The sequence below is a fragment of the Diaporthe batatas genome (assembly GCF_019321695.1).
Source record: "Diaporthe batatas strain CRI 302-4 chromosome Unknown Contig00007, whole genome shotgun sequence".
Lineage (NCBI taxonomy): Eukaryota > Fungi > Ascomycota > Sordariomycetes > Diaporthales > Diaporthaceae > Diaporthe > Diaporthe batatas.
In genome coordinates, this window is record NW_025408554.1 from 23,465 (window position 1) to 37,746 (window position 14,282).

The window sequence follows — 14,282 nt, forward strand, 5'->3', positions numbered from 1 at the left end:
GTGCATCAGCATCTGAGCTGAAAAGGAAGGACAATGTCAAGAACCCGCTGCGTATTTGTACATAGCTGTTACTTTCAATGAAAACAGGATAGTGGCCGAACCAGATAGACCGACTCCGGTGGGAGCTCGGATAGACTTCCAGCTATCAAATGTCCCATAACGTTGAATGGGTGAATTAGCCAGGCCAGCTTCAAGCAGTTGGTGTGTTGTCAACTGGTGCTCGTTAAAATTCGCTTGTATAGCTAGATACCCGCGTTCATCAACATTGGCATCTGTAAGTCTCCTCCCTGGCCAGGACTGTGACTCGGGCACGCTCCCGCAGCACATATCTATACCCTTTTCAAGACAGGAGCTGAGGCTGGACCGGTGCTGACTCTCGAGCGGAGGAAAGTGCAGGATGTTTGATTCTTATTCCCCATAAAAGGGCGTATCGCTATATGTTGTGCAGAAATCTCAGAACCAAAATGGCCCATGGCCTATGCCTTTTCCGTGACCATCCGGCTCCCGGCCCCTAATCAGAGGATGTAAACCACTTCAAGCTGGCCCTGGCACGCACCTACGCCTTACAGCCGCACCCCAAGCAGACCCCAAGCCCCTCTAAACGCCCGAATCTCCCTCTAAACGCCCTCTACGACAGCTCAGCTACAGCCGTCACTCGGCGAGCTTGTAGATCTTCTGGATGTCAGCCAGGGCGGTGGCGAAGTCGAACTTGAGGTCCTTGAGCAGGCCGTCGTTGAAGCCAAAGACCCAGCCGTGGACGATGGGGAAGTGGTTCTTGGCGTAGGACTTCTGGACGGCGGCAGACTTGACGACGTTGCGGCACTGCTCGATGACATTGAGCTCGACCAGGCGATCATAGCGGGCGGACTCGTCGGCGATGGCGTCAAGCTCGTGCTCGTGCAGGCGGTAGACGTCCCTGATGTTCCTGAGCCAGGGGTTGAGGATGCCGAGGTCCTTGGGGGTCATGGCGGCCTTGACGCCGCCGCAGCCGTAGTGGCCGCAGACGACGATGTGCTTGACCTCGAGGTGCTCGACGGCGTAGTTGAGCACGGAGGCGACGTTGAGGTCGATGTTGCAGACCAGGTTGGCGATGTTGCGGTGGACAAAGGCCTCGCCGGGCTCGAGGCCGGTGATCTGCTCGGCGGGGATGCGCGAGTCGCTGCAGCCTATCCACAGGTACTCGGGCTTCTGGCCGGCGCTGAGCTTGGAGAAGAATTCCGGGTCCTGGGCCTTCTTGTCGGCCGCCCACTTGGTGTTGTGCTCGAACACACGGTCGTGCGTCTGCTGCAGGTACCGGGAGATCTGCTCGTCCGACATGATGCTCCTGAGGGTGCGCTTGGTGGTGGTTGGTGAGACGATGTGAGGCGAGAAGTGACGACCGCGGGGCCCGGAGGAGGAGCTGCAGTGACGGAGAAAACTGCGGCTGACGTTGAGGTTGAGACTGGCGTTGAGGTTGAGGTTCTGAGTAAGCCCCACTGTGGACAGGACCGAGGAGGAACCTGAAGGAAGCCTGAGCTGTGCGACGTGGGAGCACACTCGTCCTCTTATCATCGCAAACGTGCCTTGGCCAAGCAAGTATCCGTGCCGGGTGTGTGTCTCTCTGTAAGACGAGAGGAAAACTCGAACCAGAGCACACCAATTCAGACGTTGAGGCCCGAGAAATCCCTCAGCTTGGCAGGTGGTCGACAAGTCCTCGGGGATGGCGTATCTGCCCCTGCATCCGGGAGCTTGGAAAGGTTCCCGCGCTGCTCTTGAACTTCTTTTCCTCGCCCGTTGGGGAGGCCGGGCGGGAAAATTTGCTGGCGATCAGCGGAATCTGCCGTTTGGAGGGCCGCGTCCCCGGAAGTACCTTCCCATACACTTCTTGGTGCCGAGCTACGCGCGGAGCCATGGCTGCACTAACTGGACGGCGATCGCCCTTGTATTAGCCGGGCGGGCGTCCCACGGAAAGCTTCGTTGTGCTGCGGCGGAGAACCTTGGAAAAGCCACTTACTCAATCTCTGCGATTAGACCCCCAGCAATGCCTGTCTACTGCTACTCATGGACTCGGAGCTCCACTCCCGGGACTGCCCAGGTGAGTCACCGATCAGCCCGATCCAGTCAGTCACAGACAGCCCGGCTCTACCATCAGCTGGGAACCGAATAGTACACAGCACTCCGTAATAGGCCATGCACCAATGCAAGCCTCATGTCATGAAGCAGCTGGTCACTTGGGCTTCCTCGTGGCGGGGTGCCGTCTCCATGATGCTCTATTCTCCACATCTTGCCAGTTATTGGGCATGTTCCCAGTGTTGGCTTCACATAATAGCCTGCCGTTCACAAGCGGAACGCCCATCTGACAAACTCAAGAGGTCCGACGGGTGAGGTTGACCATGTTAACTATCCAATTAACTTGAAGCCAACCAAGAGAAAGACATTCAAGTAGTGCCATTGTAATCGAAACTCTGCATGATAAGGTCGCCGTCGATTGTAACTTACCTACTAGTACCTAGGTACCTAGGTATGTTATTATCCTTCCTCAATTCTCTACAGAGGAATTGATGTACCCACGCCTCTCTTCAGCATGGATTGGCCCTTTCTGGTAGGTTCCAATGTCACGGAAAAACGTCGGAAACCTCTCTTCGGAAACTAACCACCAGAATGATGCAGCTTTGACTGCCCAGGTGAAAAACCTCGGTTTCTTTAGAGGTGATTAAGTGGTTTTATTTTTATATGGTTTCACTTCTATTCTATATATATTTAAAAATATATATAGCACCTTTATATAATAATAAGTATTTAAAATTTAATATTTAAAAAGAATATAATATTAATAATAATAATTATAATATAATAAATATTTATAACTTTAACTTTATAATATATAAATAAAATTAAAAAATATTATTTTAATAATAATAATAATTAAAATTATAAATAAAAATAGTTTATATATTAATTATTATAAAGAAGTTATATAATAAAATTAAATCTTTAAATATAATTATTATATAAATAAATTATATTAAAAATAATTTAATTAAAAATTATTCCTTTAAATATATATATTTAAATAAAACCTTTATTAAATAATTATTATATTTTTATTTAAATATATAACTAACTTTAAAAAACTTAAAATAAAAAATAATTTATAATATATTATTCTTAAAACTTTATAATATAATATTAAAACTTTTTAAAAAGTTTTAAAAGTAAGTTATAAAAAATAAAGAAAGAATATAATAAATTTATCCTTTTTTAAATTTATGTTTTTATTATTAATAATTATTAACTCTTTAATAATATAGAAAAATATAATAAAAATAAAAAAAAGAATTTAAAGTTTCTCTATAAAAAGATTATAAGGATATATATAAAGCTATTAAAGACTTTATATATAAGCTTTAAAGGGAAGAAATAAATAGTTATATAATATAAAGGAAAAATATAGTGTGGCTAAAGCCGTTTCATTTTTAATCCCCATACATATAAAATGTATATAGCACCTTCATATGGTGGTAAACGCTCAACACCCAGCGTCTGAAGAAATATAGTGCCAATAATAGTGGAAAGAGAATACAGTACGTGGGCACGTGGCTGAGGCTCGTACCGCACATAGATGTGATCAAACAGTTGCATTGACACTCTGCAGTGACGGTGCGGCACTTATGTACTGCTTGACTAACCAATTGGTAGATTGGTTATTATCGTCTTTTGGCCGGACGGTCAAGGCGTGTAGCTAGCAGTCGCGCCTCCCATTGCATATACCGCCCTTATAAAAATACCCTATTTATCAACAGCTTTATATCTATTTATAGCCTAATATAACTACTATTTTAATCCTTTAAATATAAGATACTAACTTATATAAGAAATATTTATTTCTCTTAATTTCTATAATATTTTAATAAGTGTTTAAAGAATTTACCTTTATTTATAAAAAGGATTATTCTTTTTCTTTTAAATAAATTTGTAATTAAAAGAAATTTATTCTTTTATTTTTATAAATTATATTCTTTAATATTTAATTAATTAAATTATAATAAATTTAATTTATTTATTTTAAAAGTTAATTTATTATATTAAATTTATTAAGTCTATATTTAATTAAATTAAATTTTTAATTATTTTTAATTAAATTAATTAAATTTTACCCTTTTAAATTAAAATTAATAAATACTTTAAATTATTTATATTTACCTTTAATATTATTAATTTTAAATACTTTTTAATTATTTTACTATTATAAAACTTATTTTATTATAAAGTATATTATTTAATTTATTTTAATAAATAAATTTTAATTATATTATTTTTAATTATTTAAATTTTATAATTTTAATAAGTTATTATATAAATTTTTTAATTTTTTTAAAAAATTTAAATTAATTTTTTATTAAAACTTTTAAATATTTATTAAAATCCTCCTTTTAACTCTATTTTTAAATTTTTACTTTATAAATTTTTAATTAAATTTTTTTATAAAAATATTATTTAAAATTTTAAATTTCTTTAATTTTTAATAATATTTTATTATTATTTTAATTAATTAATAAAACTTTAAATTTCTTAAAGTATTTATTAATAATACTTTAATATTTAAATTTTATAATTTATTTAAAATTAATTACTTTAATTAATTTTTAATATTTAAATAAAATTAATATATATTATATTTAATATTTAATTTATAAGAAAATATTTAAAAATATTTTTAATATTATTATAAAAGATTATTATTATTATAACTTTATAAAATATTTTTTAAAACTTATAACTTTATTATAAAATATAATTTTTAATTTATTATATTATATTTAATATAATTAAAAATTTTAAAAATATTTTTAATTTTAAAATAAATAAAACTTTTATAGAAAAGTTATAAAAGAATTAAAAATATATTAAATATAATAAAAATATACTTAAAAGAGTATTATTATATAAGGTTTTTAACTTATTTCTATAATATAAATTTTTTCCTTTAATAAAAAAGTTTGTTTTAATTTAAAAATTCTTTATAAATTTTATAATTTTATATAATAAATATAATATTCTTTAATTATTTAATATAAAAATTATTTATATTAAAGTATAAAAACTATAACTTTTTTATAAAAAATTTAATTAAAAATAATAGTAATTTATAAAATCTTTTAATTAATAAAATTATAAAGTTAATATTTTAATTTATTTAATATATAAAGAGATTTCTTATATATATAAAATATAAAATATTATTATAAAGTTTTAAGATATTTTAAAGATTTTTATAAACTTAGTAAATTTATTATAAAATATTTAATTTTAAAAACTTTAAAATATTTTTAAAAGAAATTTAATATTATAAAAAATATTTAAATAAAGTTAAATAATTAATTAAAAATTTAAAATAAATAATATTAATCTTTTAAATAAATAATTATTATTTAAATATTAAATTTATTTAATAATAATTATAAAAGATTTATATAAAATATTATATAAAGTTTAAAGAAAGATTTTAAAAGTTATATAATTAATATTTTATTTATTAATTTAATAAATAAATTAAGAAAAAAGCTTTTATAAAATATTATTTATAAAAATAATAATAATAATAATAAAAAAATTATAAAATACTTTTATTATAATTTAAAGGGGTATATTAAAAAAAATTATTATTTTTAATCTTAATAAGATATTAAAAGTTTAGAAAATAAAAAAGAAAAAAAAAGAAAATATTTATATATATAAACTAAATTTTAATAAATTAAAGTAAAATAAAAAATTAATAAATTACTTTTATAATTATTAAATTAAAAGAAAGGTATTAATCCTTTTAATAAATTAAAAATAAAAGATAAAAAATTTATTAAAAAAATTTTAAAAATTACTATTATTTATATATATAAATTATTTATAAATAAAATAAATATAAATAAAATAATTAATAACTTTAATAATATTAATTTATTAAATTTTAAATAAAATAAATATTATTTATATTATTTATATATTTATAATAAATATAATAATTAATATAAAATATAAAAATTATATAAAAATTATATTTAAAATTTATATTTAATAATAAAATAAATATAATTAATTTATATAATAAAACTTTATTTAAATATTAAAATTTATAAAATAAAATTAAATAAAATAAAATAAATATAATAAATATTAAATATATTAAAAGTAATATATTATTTTAAATAATAATTATAAATTTAAAATATTAAATATATATTATATATTTTATTAAATTTAAATATATTTAATTATAGTATTATAAGTTATATTATATAAATTATATTAAAAGAAAATATAATTAAATTTTATTTTATTAAATTTAATAAATTTATAAGTAAAAATATAAAAAAAAATTTATATTATATAAAAGTTAAAATATTTAATAATAATTTTAATAATATATAAATAAATACTTTAATTATATAAAAGATAAAATAGTTTTAAATAATTTATATTATTAATATTATTATTTAAGTTATATAAGTTTTATTTTATTTATATAAATATTTAAAAATAATAAAATAAATATTAAAATTTCTATTAAAACTATAAACTTTTAAATATAATATTTATTTATAAATTAAATATATAATTAAATATAATAAAAGAATTTAAATAATAAGGAATATAATATTTTAAAAAATATATAATAATATAATAAATTATTTATATTTATATATAATAAATATAAATATTATATTTTATTTTTAATAAAAAATTAAATACCTTTATAGTATTTATTAAAAGGAAAGATAAAATTTTAAAAGTTTTAAAAACTTTAAAAATAAAAAAGAAAATAATAGTAATAAATTTATTAAAGAATTTTTCTTTAATAATAATATTAAATTTATTAATAAAAATTTAAATCCTCTTTAAATAAAAGTAATATATATTATTTTATTACCTTTATATATATAGAAATTTAATAAGACTATAAAAAATTAAATTTTATTATAATAAATAAAGTTTAAAGTTTAATAATAACTTTAATTTATTATATATATTATAAAAATATTTTTAAAATTATTATATATTTATATAATATAACTTTATATAATTCTTTAAATTTTAAAAGTTTTTATAAAATAAAATAATAAAATATTTAATATTAATAATATAAAAATTTAAGTTTAATAATTTATTATAATAATAATAAATATAAAATTAAATTAAAAGTTAAAAATAAAAAGGTTTTTAATAAGTTATATTTTTAAAATATATATATATAAAGTTTAGAATATAAAGACTAATAAACTTATATTAATATAGGATATATAGATTTTAAAAGGAAAATTTTAATAAATTTAATAAATTTAAAAATAAAAATAATATTAAAATTTTATAAAGGAAGAAATATTTATAAAAGAAAATAAAATTTAAGAAAAAGTTTCTATAAGGAAAGAAATATTTATAAAAATAAAATAATAATAAAAGGTATAAAAATTATATTTTATTAAAAATATTTATATAAATATTATTATAAATAATTTTAATAATTCTTTTATTATTATAATAATTAATATTATAGTTAAACCTTTAATATAAAAGAAATATTAAATTCTTTTAAAAAATTTATAACTTAAATTTATAATAAATAAAAGAATAATTTAAAAATAAAACTTTTATAAAATAATTATATTATTTAAAAATAAAATTATATTATTTAGTAAATAGGTATTAAAAAGAAATATATAAATAATTTTAATATAATAAAATTTAATTAAATAATTAATAAAAAGATTATTAAATATAAAGTTAAATAAATTATTTATAATTATAAATAATAATTTAAAATAAATTTTTAAAACTTTTAATTATTTATAAATTAAAAATTTATAATATATTATTAATTATAATAATTAATAAAATTAATATATATTAAATTATAATATAAAAATATTTTTTATACTCTAATATAAACTATAAAATATATATTAAACTTTCTAACTTTATATATAATAAAAATAAATATAAAAATAAAGCTACTATATTATTAAAAGTTATATATAATTTTAAATAAATATCTTTATTATAATATAAATATTTAATTAATATTTTAATAAAAGTTAAATTTAAAATATATTTTTATAATAAAATATATTTATAAATATAAATTTATAAATAATATTTATATATTATATAAATAATATAATAATTTTAAATATTAATTTAAATATTATAAATAATTTATTTTTAATATTTAAAATATAAATTTAATTTTTAAAAGGAATTAAATAATTTTAAAAATAATATTAAAATTAATAAAATAATAAAATTATTATTATAAATTAAAATTAATATATTTTAAAATATTTATAAAATTTAATATATTTAAAAATAATTATATTAATAATATTAAAATAAAATTAATATTAATATTTTATATTTTTAAAAACTTTAAAAAAATATAAATTAAACTTTTAAAAATAAAAGCTCTTTAATAATAAATAAGCTTTTTTATATAGTAATTTTAAAATTAAATTAAATATATACTTTTAATATTTAAACTAATTAAATATATATTTAACCTTAATATAAAATATTTTAAAGAATTAAATAAATTATAAAGATATTTATTAAAATTTTTAATATATATAAAAATTTTAATATTTAAAAAATATTTTATATTTAATAAATTATTATAATTTAAGTTAAGGTAATAATATAAATAATAGAAAATCTATTTTAAATTATATATTTTTTTATTTATTAAAAATAAAAATATATTTAACTTTATTACTTAATTCTCCTAATAATAAAAATATCTATATTAAGTATTTATAAAACTAAATATATAACTTTAAAAGCTATTAAAAGAAATTTATTTATATAATTTAATAATTTATTTTAATAATTTTTAAAATTAAAGTATAATATTTTAAAAGTAAAATATATAAAAATAATAATACTATTTTAAAATTAATTAAAATTAAATATTTTATAAATAAATTAAATATATAAATATTATATATTATTTTAATAAATATATAATTAAAGAAAATTTAATTAAAATTATTAAAATAAATATAAAAATAACTTTATAAATTAATTAATAAAGCTTATAGTTAAATAAGAATTTAAGTTAGTTAAAAGGTATAATTTATATAAAAATAAATATAAAAATATTTTATATATATATAAAAGAGTTTTAAAATAAAAGAATATTTTAAAATAATAAATAAATTATAAATATTTACTATAATATATCTAATAAAAGTATTTTTTAAAAATAATAAACTTTTAAATAAAAATACTTAGTTTTTACTTTTATAAATAGATTATTTTCTTCTTTAAAAACTAAAATTAACTCTATATATTAAAAGGTTTTTAATTATTAAAAATTCTTATTAAAAGTAGAAATTTTTCTATATTTTATAAGTTATTAAAATACATTAAAAATATACTAAATAAACTTAAAAGTACTCCTAACTTATAAGTTTAAAATAACTTAACATAAAGGTTTAAAGTAATTCTTTTAATTTATAATATATAATATATTATATATTATTATAATTATTATATTTAATTTATATTTATAAACTTATAAATTTATATATATTTTATAAATTTATAATATATATAATATAATAGTTTAAATATAGTAATTAAACTATATAAAATATATTTATATATAAATAAATATAATAATATATAAATATAATTATAAAATCTTTTAATAAAATAATTATAATTATATATTAAAATTTTAAGTTTAATTATTAATATAATTAACCTTTTAAACTTTTAGCTTTTATTTTATTTAATAAATTAAATTAAAACATTATTAATATATATATAGTTTATATTTTATTTATAAACTAAGCTTTTATAAAGGTTTTATTTAATTAAAATACTTATAATTATAATTATTTATTAAGTTTTTATTTTTATAAAGGTTTTTCTTAATAATAAATTTTTAAAATTAGATTAAATAATACTTATATTTTTTTAAAAAGCTATTTAAATAATTTATATTATATATCTAGCTTTTAGAGAATTATAAAAATACTCTATTTATTAATGGCTTTATATTTATCTATAGTCTAATATAACTATTATTTTAGTCCTTTAAATATAAGGTATTAACTTATATAAGAAATGCTTATTTCTCTTGATTTCTATGGTATTCTAGTGGGTGTTTAGAGGACTTGCCTTTGTCTATAAAAGGGACCGTCCTCTCCCTCCTAAATAGGTCTATAGTTGAGAGAAATCTATCCCTTCATTCTTACAGCCCTTTTGTAAATTCTCACCAACTAAATTGGGCCCTACCTTGGTGTTTGCGATGCCTGATACCGAAGACAAACTATTGACCGCGGAGAAGGCCATGGCCAGATAGTATTCTCGAACCCCAACCTGGTTAGATAGAAGATACCAGTTCATGCCTCTGCTTTTACTGTGTAACCAGCTTCACGTGGGCATGACTGTCATGTAGCATTGTCAAGTCTCATTAGTAATACAAATGAATTGTGGCTGAGACAAGGAACGGACACAACAATCAAAGCCATGGGTAAAGAAATCGCACGTGAAAATGCTCCCAACTTCGGGCGGCCTGGGGGTCTGTTAGACGGCAGCGAGTCGCTTCATAACCGTGCTACGTCTACAATATTGTGAGTTGCACTGCCCCATGCACCTCAAGTATCACCTCCTACATGTCAAGCCCCTGTTCTGTTAAAAGACAACGTAAGATCTCAACGGAGCATTCTTTGCTGATCCATGGTTTCACGACTCCCAGGGTCATGGAGATACCTAGGTATGCTTTGACAGGTAACAGATATGCCGGGGTCCTTCAGTCTGTTTTGCACAGAGCCGAGGCCTGGACTCAGTCTGCAGCACGTATCCATCCGCACGTTGTTAACCCATGGTGTAGGAACCAGTCGGATCTCGTGAACGAGTGGTACAACGTTGCACATGCGATCAGCCCAACAACTTCTGTAATCCCTTGAACTCCATTTCCCCACAAATTCAAGAACACATCCAGACTGCCGTCCGACCTTCATGGCGGACAGCCATGCGGAGAAAGAAAGACACCCCTCGGGCCGCCAGCCCGACCGAGCTGCGGGAATCTCGCGGATGCCCAATTAGATGACACGGATGGTGTTCCGCGCCAAACAGGGGATGATATGTACTGCCCTTCAGCTCCATCGTGGCATTTCGCCTCTGTACGACTTCCCCAGAAACATGCGTTTTGTTCTTACAGAACTACCAAATAGGACTGAATAGTAGCACATTTTTCAGGATAGACTTCACTTGTGTTTGATTTCCCTTTTTTCACATAGTCGCTACTAATTGGAATATCTCAAGGCCTCTCAAATGTGACCCAAACAACTCCGCAGAAGGCCGTCACTTTTATGCTTCCTCTCTGGTCATTCTCACGCTTCCTAGTCCCTGGGTTGAATGAGAAAGAAAATGTGAATACGTCGCTCATTCTCTCAGCTCTCAGCTCCGGTGCTCAAGTGGGCCGGGGTGGGGAGGGCCAACATCTGTCCATGGTCAGGGTCTCGCTATGCCATGCTTAAGGAATTGGTGACCATCGTTTCAAACCATATTCCATATTATGCTACGTCAACTGGATTTACAGGGCGTCAATTGAATACGCCTTATCGGCAGTCGCGTTAGTTGTTCCCAATGAAGTAACCATATCCACCCGCATCGACGCCCATTGGGCACTGCCGTGAAGAACCCTGTTCTGAAGCAGCCCTATCTGTGACCCCCTCGTTCTTGGCAAATCATCTGTGCCTTTGGGTTGCTTGGATTTATGTGGTATTTCAAGGTTGAGTTCGCTATCCCGGGCCACCGGCACTATCTGGGCACGAGCGATATTAATGGGTTGAGTTTTTCCCAAAGCAAAGGTAGCGCGCGTAACCGAAAAGCCACTTCAAGTATAAATCAATGGACAGGCCAGACACCACTACTGTGGGGATCACCTGGGACGCAACCGCTAATTCTTCTACATTACAGCCAGAGAGGTGAGTTGCAGACCATTTTTGTCCATTCTTCTTCACCTGGGCACTTGAGGCATACAGGCCGGCTAGCTTCGTATACGTTAGCATCAGGTCCCAACCCCCCCCCCCCGGCCCCCTCGAAGCAAACAACCTTCCGAGGTCTGCTCCAACAGACAAACAACAGCACCTGACCAAGAGGTCCATAGTCCACCCCCGTCTGATACTGCACATGCATTGCACAACTCGGAATACAACAGTCACTTGAAGATGAACCTGCCGGAACTATACGGCAACGAGATCGGGTTTCAGCCTTGCAATTCACAATCAAGCGACTTTCGGGGTGAGGACATCAGCATACTGCCAGTCGAAGAACACATCGATGCTTTGGAAAACATCTTCACCCCATCGACATTCACAAACATCGGCAATCATGACATATCCATCCAAGGCAACACTTGGGCGAGCGAAATACCGGCAGGACTAGATCCGCCTCCCGTGGGCCCCATTGAATCGCCGCCGATCCCAACGCATTACATCTCCATCCCCTTCACCGCCTCCCCCGATGGGACCAAGGCCATAGCATCCACACCCTGGCAATATAATGTTGGCTCCCTGGTGCAAGCAGATTTCGGGATGCCGTGGTGGTCTGGGCCCTCGCCCGGTCCAGGCGGCGATGATCAAGCCGCTCGGGCAGGTGGCACACTACCAGCAGGTATGATCTCGGACAACGGCAACTCGATTGCACATGAACATGACCCCGAGGATGTATCAGTCTCTGAAGCGACAACGGGCGGGAGCCAGCCTTTCCGTCACGCACATCGCACGGGCTCGCACTACCCCAGCCGGCCCCGCAAAAAGAAGAAGTCCGATCACCCACAACTCGGACCGTGTCAGGAGCCAAGCATCAACGGCAACGCTTCCGCACTGACCATTAATCTCACCTCTTCTCCCGACTCTGCGACGAAACCCATGCTAGCTCTCCCTGATGCCAGCTTTGACTCGGCAGATACAGAGGCGCAGATAACCCCGGGGCGACCGCAGAGCTCACGAGCATCAGTTTCAGCCGGCGAGAAGCGCCGGGCGAGACGGCCACCCACTCCGGCGGCATCGCTATCCGACCAGCGCGCTCGAAACCGGATTGCCGCCACCAGGTGCCGCATGAAAACAAAGGCCGCGGTTGCGGAGCTCGAAGCCACGGAGAGGAAGATATCACTGAAGCACGAAGAGCTTCTGAGGGCCGCCAGGAGCCTGCAGGCCGATGTGTTCGCGCTCAAGAGCGAGATCCTGTTGCATGGCGGTTGCGGCGACGGGCTCATACAGAAGTACCTGAATAAGTCGGCCGAGTCTTTAGCGAGTGGGTGAGATTGCATCTACTAGTAATTCCACCCCGCCCGGGCGGGGTCCACCATTGGCAACTTTAGACGATGACGTGCGCATTTGATTGATCGTCTTTGTAGCCAAAAAAAATATAGTGTTTTGAAAAGCAGGGAATACGTGTGAAAGACTTCCAGGGCTCTGAGCAATTCACCACCTGGGCAGCGCTTGTAATTGTACCAGATTCAAAGAGAGGTGGAGCGAAGCACTTGTGCTTCGCTCCATACCCCCAATATAAACTAATATTGACGTTGCTAATATGGCCTTCGACCAGTATCCGGGGCTCACTTAAGGAACATATATTCCATCCTGCACGGTGGGTGTCTATACCCTCATGTGCTATCAACAATGCGACGTGACGTTCTCTTGACTGGACAAGTCAACACGGTAAATCTTGAACATTGAGTCCTGGCATTTGGGGGCCCTAGTCCGTTCGTTAATTGTCTTAAAATCATATTTCCGTTCTTGACATCCACCAAGCCCAGGAGAAAGTCCAGCTTTCAATGTTGTGTAATTTAAGCACATGCCAGAGCGACGACTGTATAAGAGCTTGGCATCAAAGACGGCGTAAATACGAAACCCTGTCAAAGGAAAAGTAGTTGCTTCCCACTAGAAGGCTTTGCATACCAAAACAACACACCACGGTGAGAGAATTCCGATGGGAGACATCCATTTGTGCGAGGCTCGAATGTGGGAAGGATCAACAAAACATCTACTGCACATGTGCTCTACCTCCTGAGAAATTGTATGTTGGTCTATCTCGTCAAGATAGATTGAAGCAATTTTTGGGGGGATGGATGATCAACCGCCTGGCTGAGGGGTAGAACGACTCTCGTCAGGGCAAAAAGGCTCATGAAACGGCGACATTCATGACCCTAGGGAACCCTGGGGATACTTGATTTGCTTTGCGCAGGGGGCTCTGTCTAACCCCGCGGATTCTCTTCACCACTTTTCCTTCGAAACGGC

General features: G+C 29.7%; 2 protein-coding genes across 2 annotated transcripts; one reads left to right on the forward strand and one right to left on the reverse strand.

Annotated features, from left to right (window-relative positions):
• Positions 1-204: 204 nt before the first annotated feature.
• On the reverse strand, positions 205-1,734 carry KVR01_006893 (uncharacterized protein). Its single transcript, XM_044783139.1, has one exon. It carries the CDS (start codon positions 1,549-1,551, stop codon positions 652-654), a length of 900 nt encoding a protein of 299 aa, XP_044644324.1. The 5' UTR covers positions 1,552-1,734; the 3' UTR covers positions 205-651.
• A 10,475-nt stretch (positions 1,735-12,209) lies between these two features.
• Positions 12,210-13,304, forward strand: KVR01_006967 (uncharacterized protein; the record flags this gene model as incomplete). The annotated part of the gene is made up of 2 exons (XM_044786306.1): positions 12,210-12,557; positions 12,705-13,304. The coding sequence occupies 2 exons, from the start codon at positions 12,210-12,212 to the stop codon at positions 13,302-13,304; spliced, it is 948 nt and encodes a 315-aa protein (XP_044644398.1).
• Between the last annotated feature and the right edge of the window lie 978 nt (positions 13,305-14,282).

Excerpts from the sequence above, each read along its gene's own strand:
- KVR01_006893 (XM_044783139.1), bottom strand. The coding sequence starts at position 1,551 with ATGATAAGAGGACGAGTGTGCTCCCACGTCGCACAGCTCAGGCTTCCT.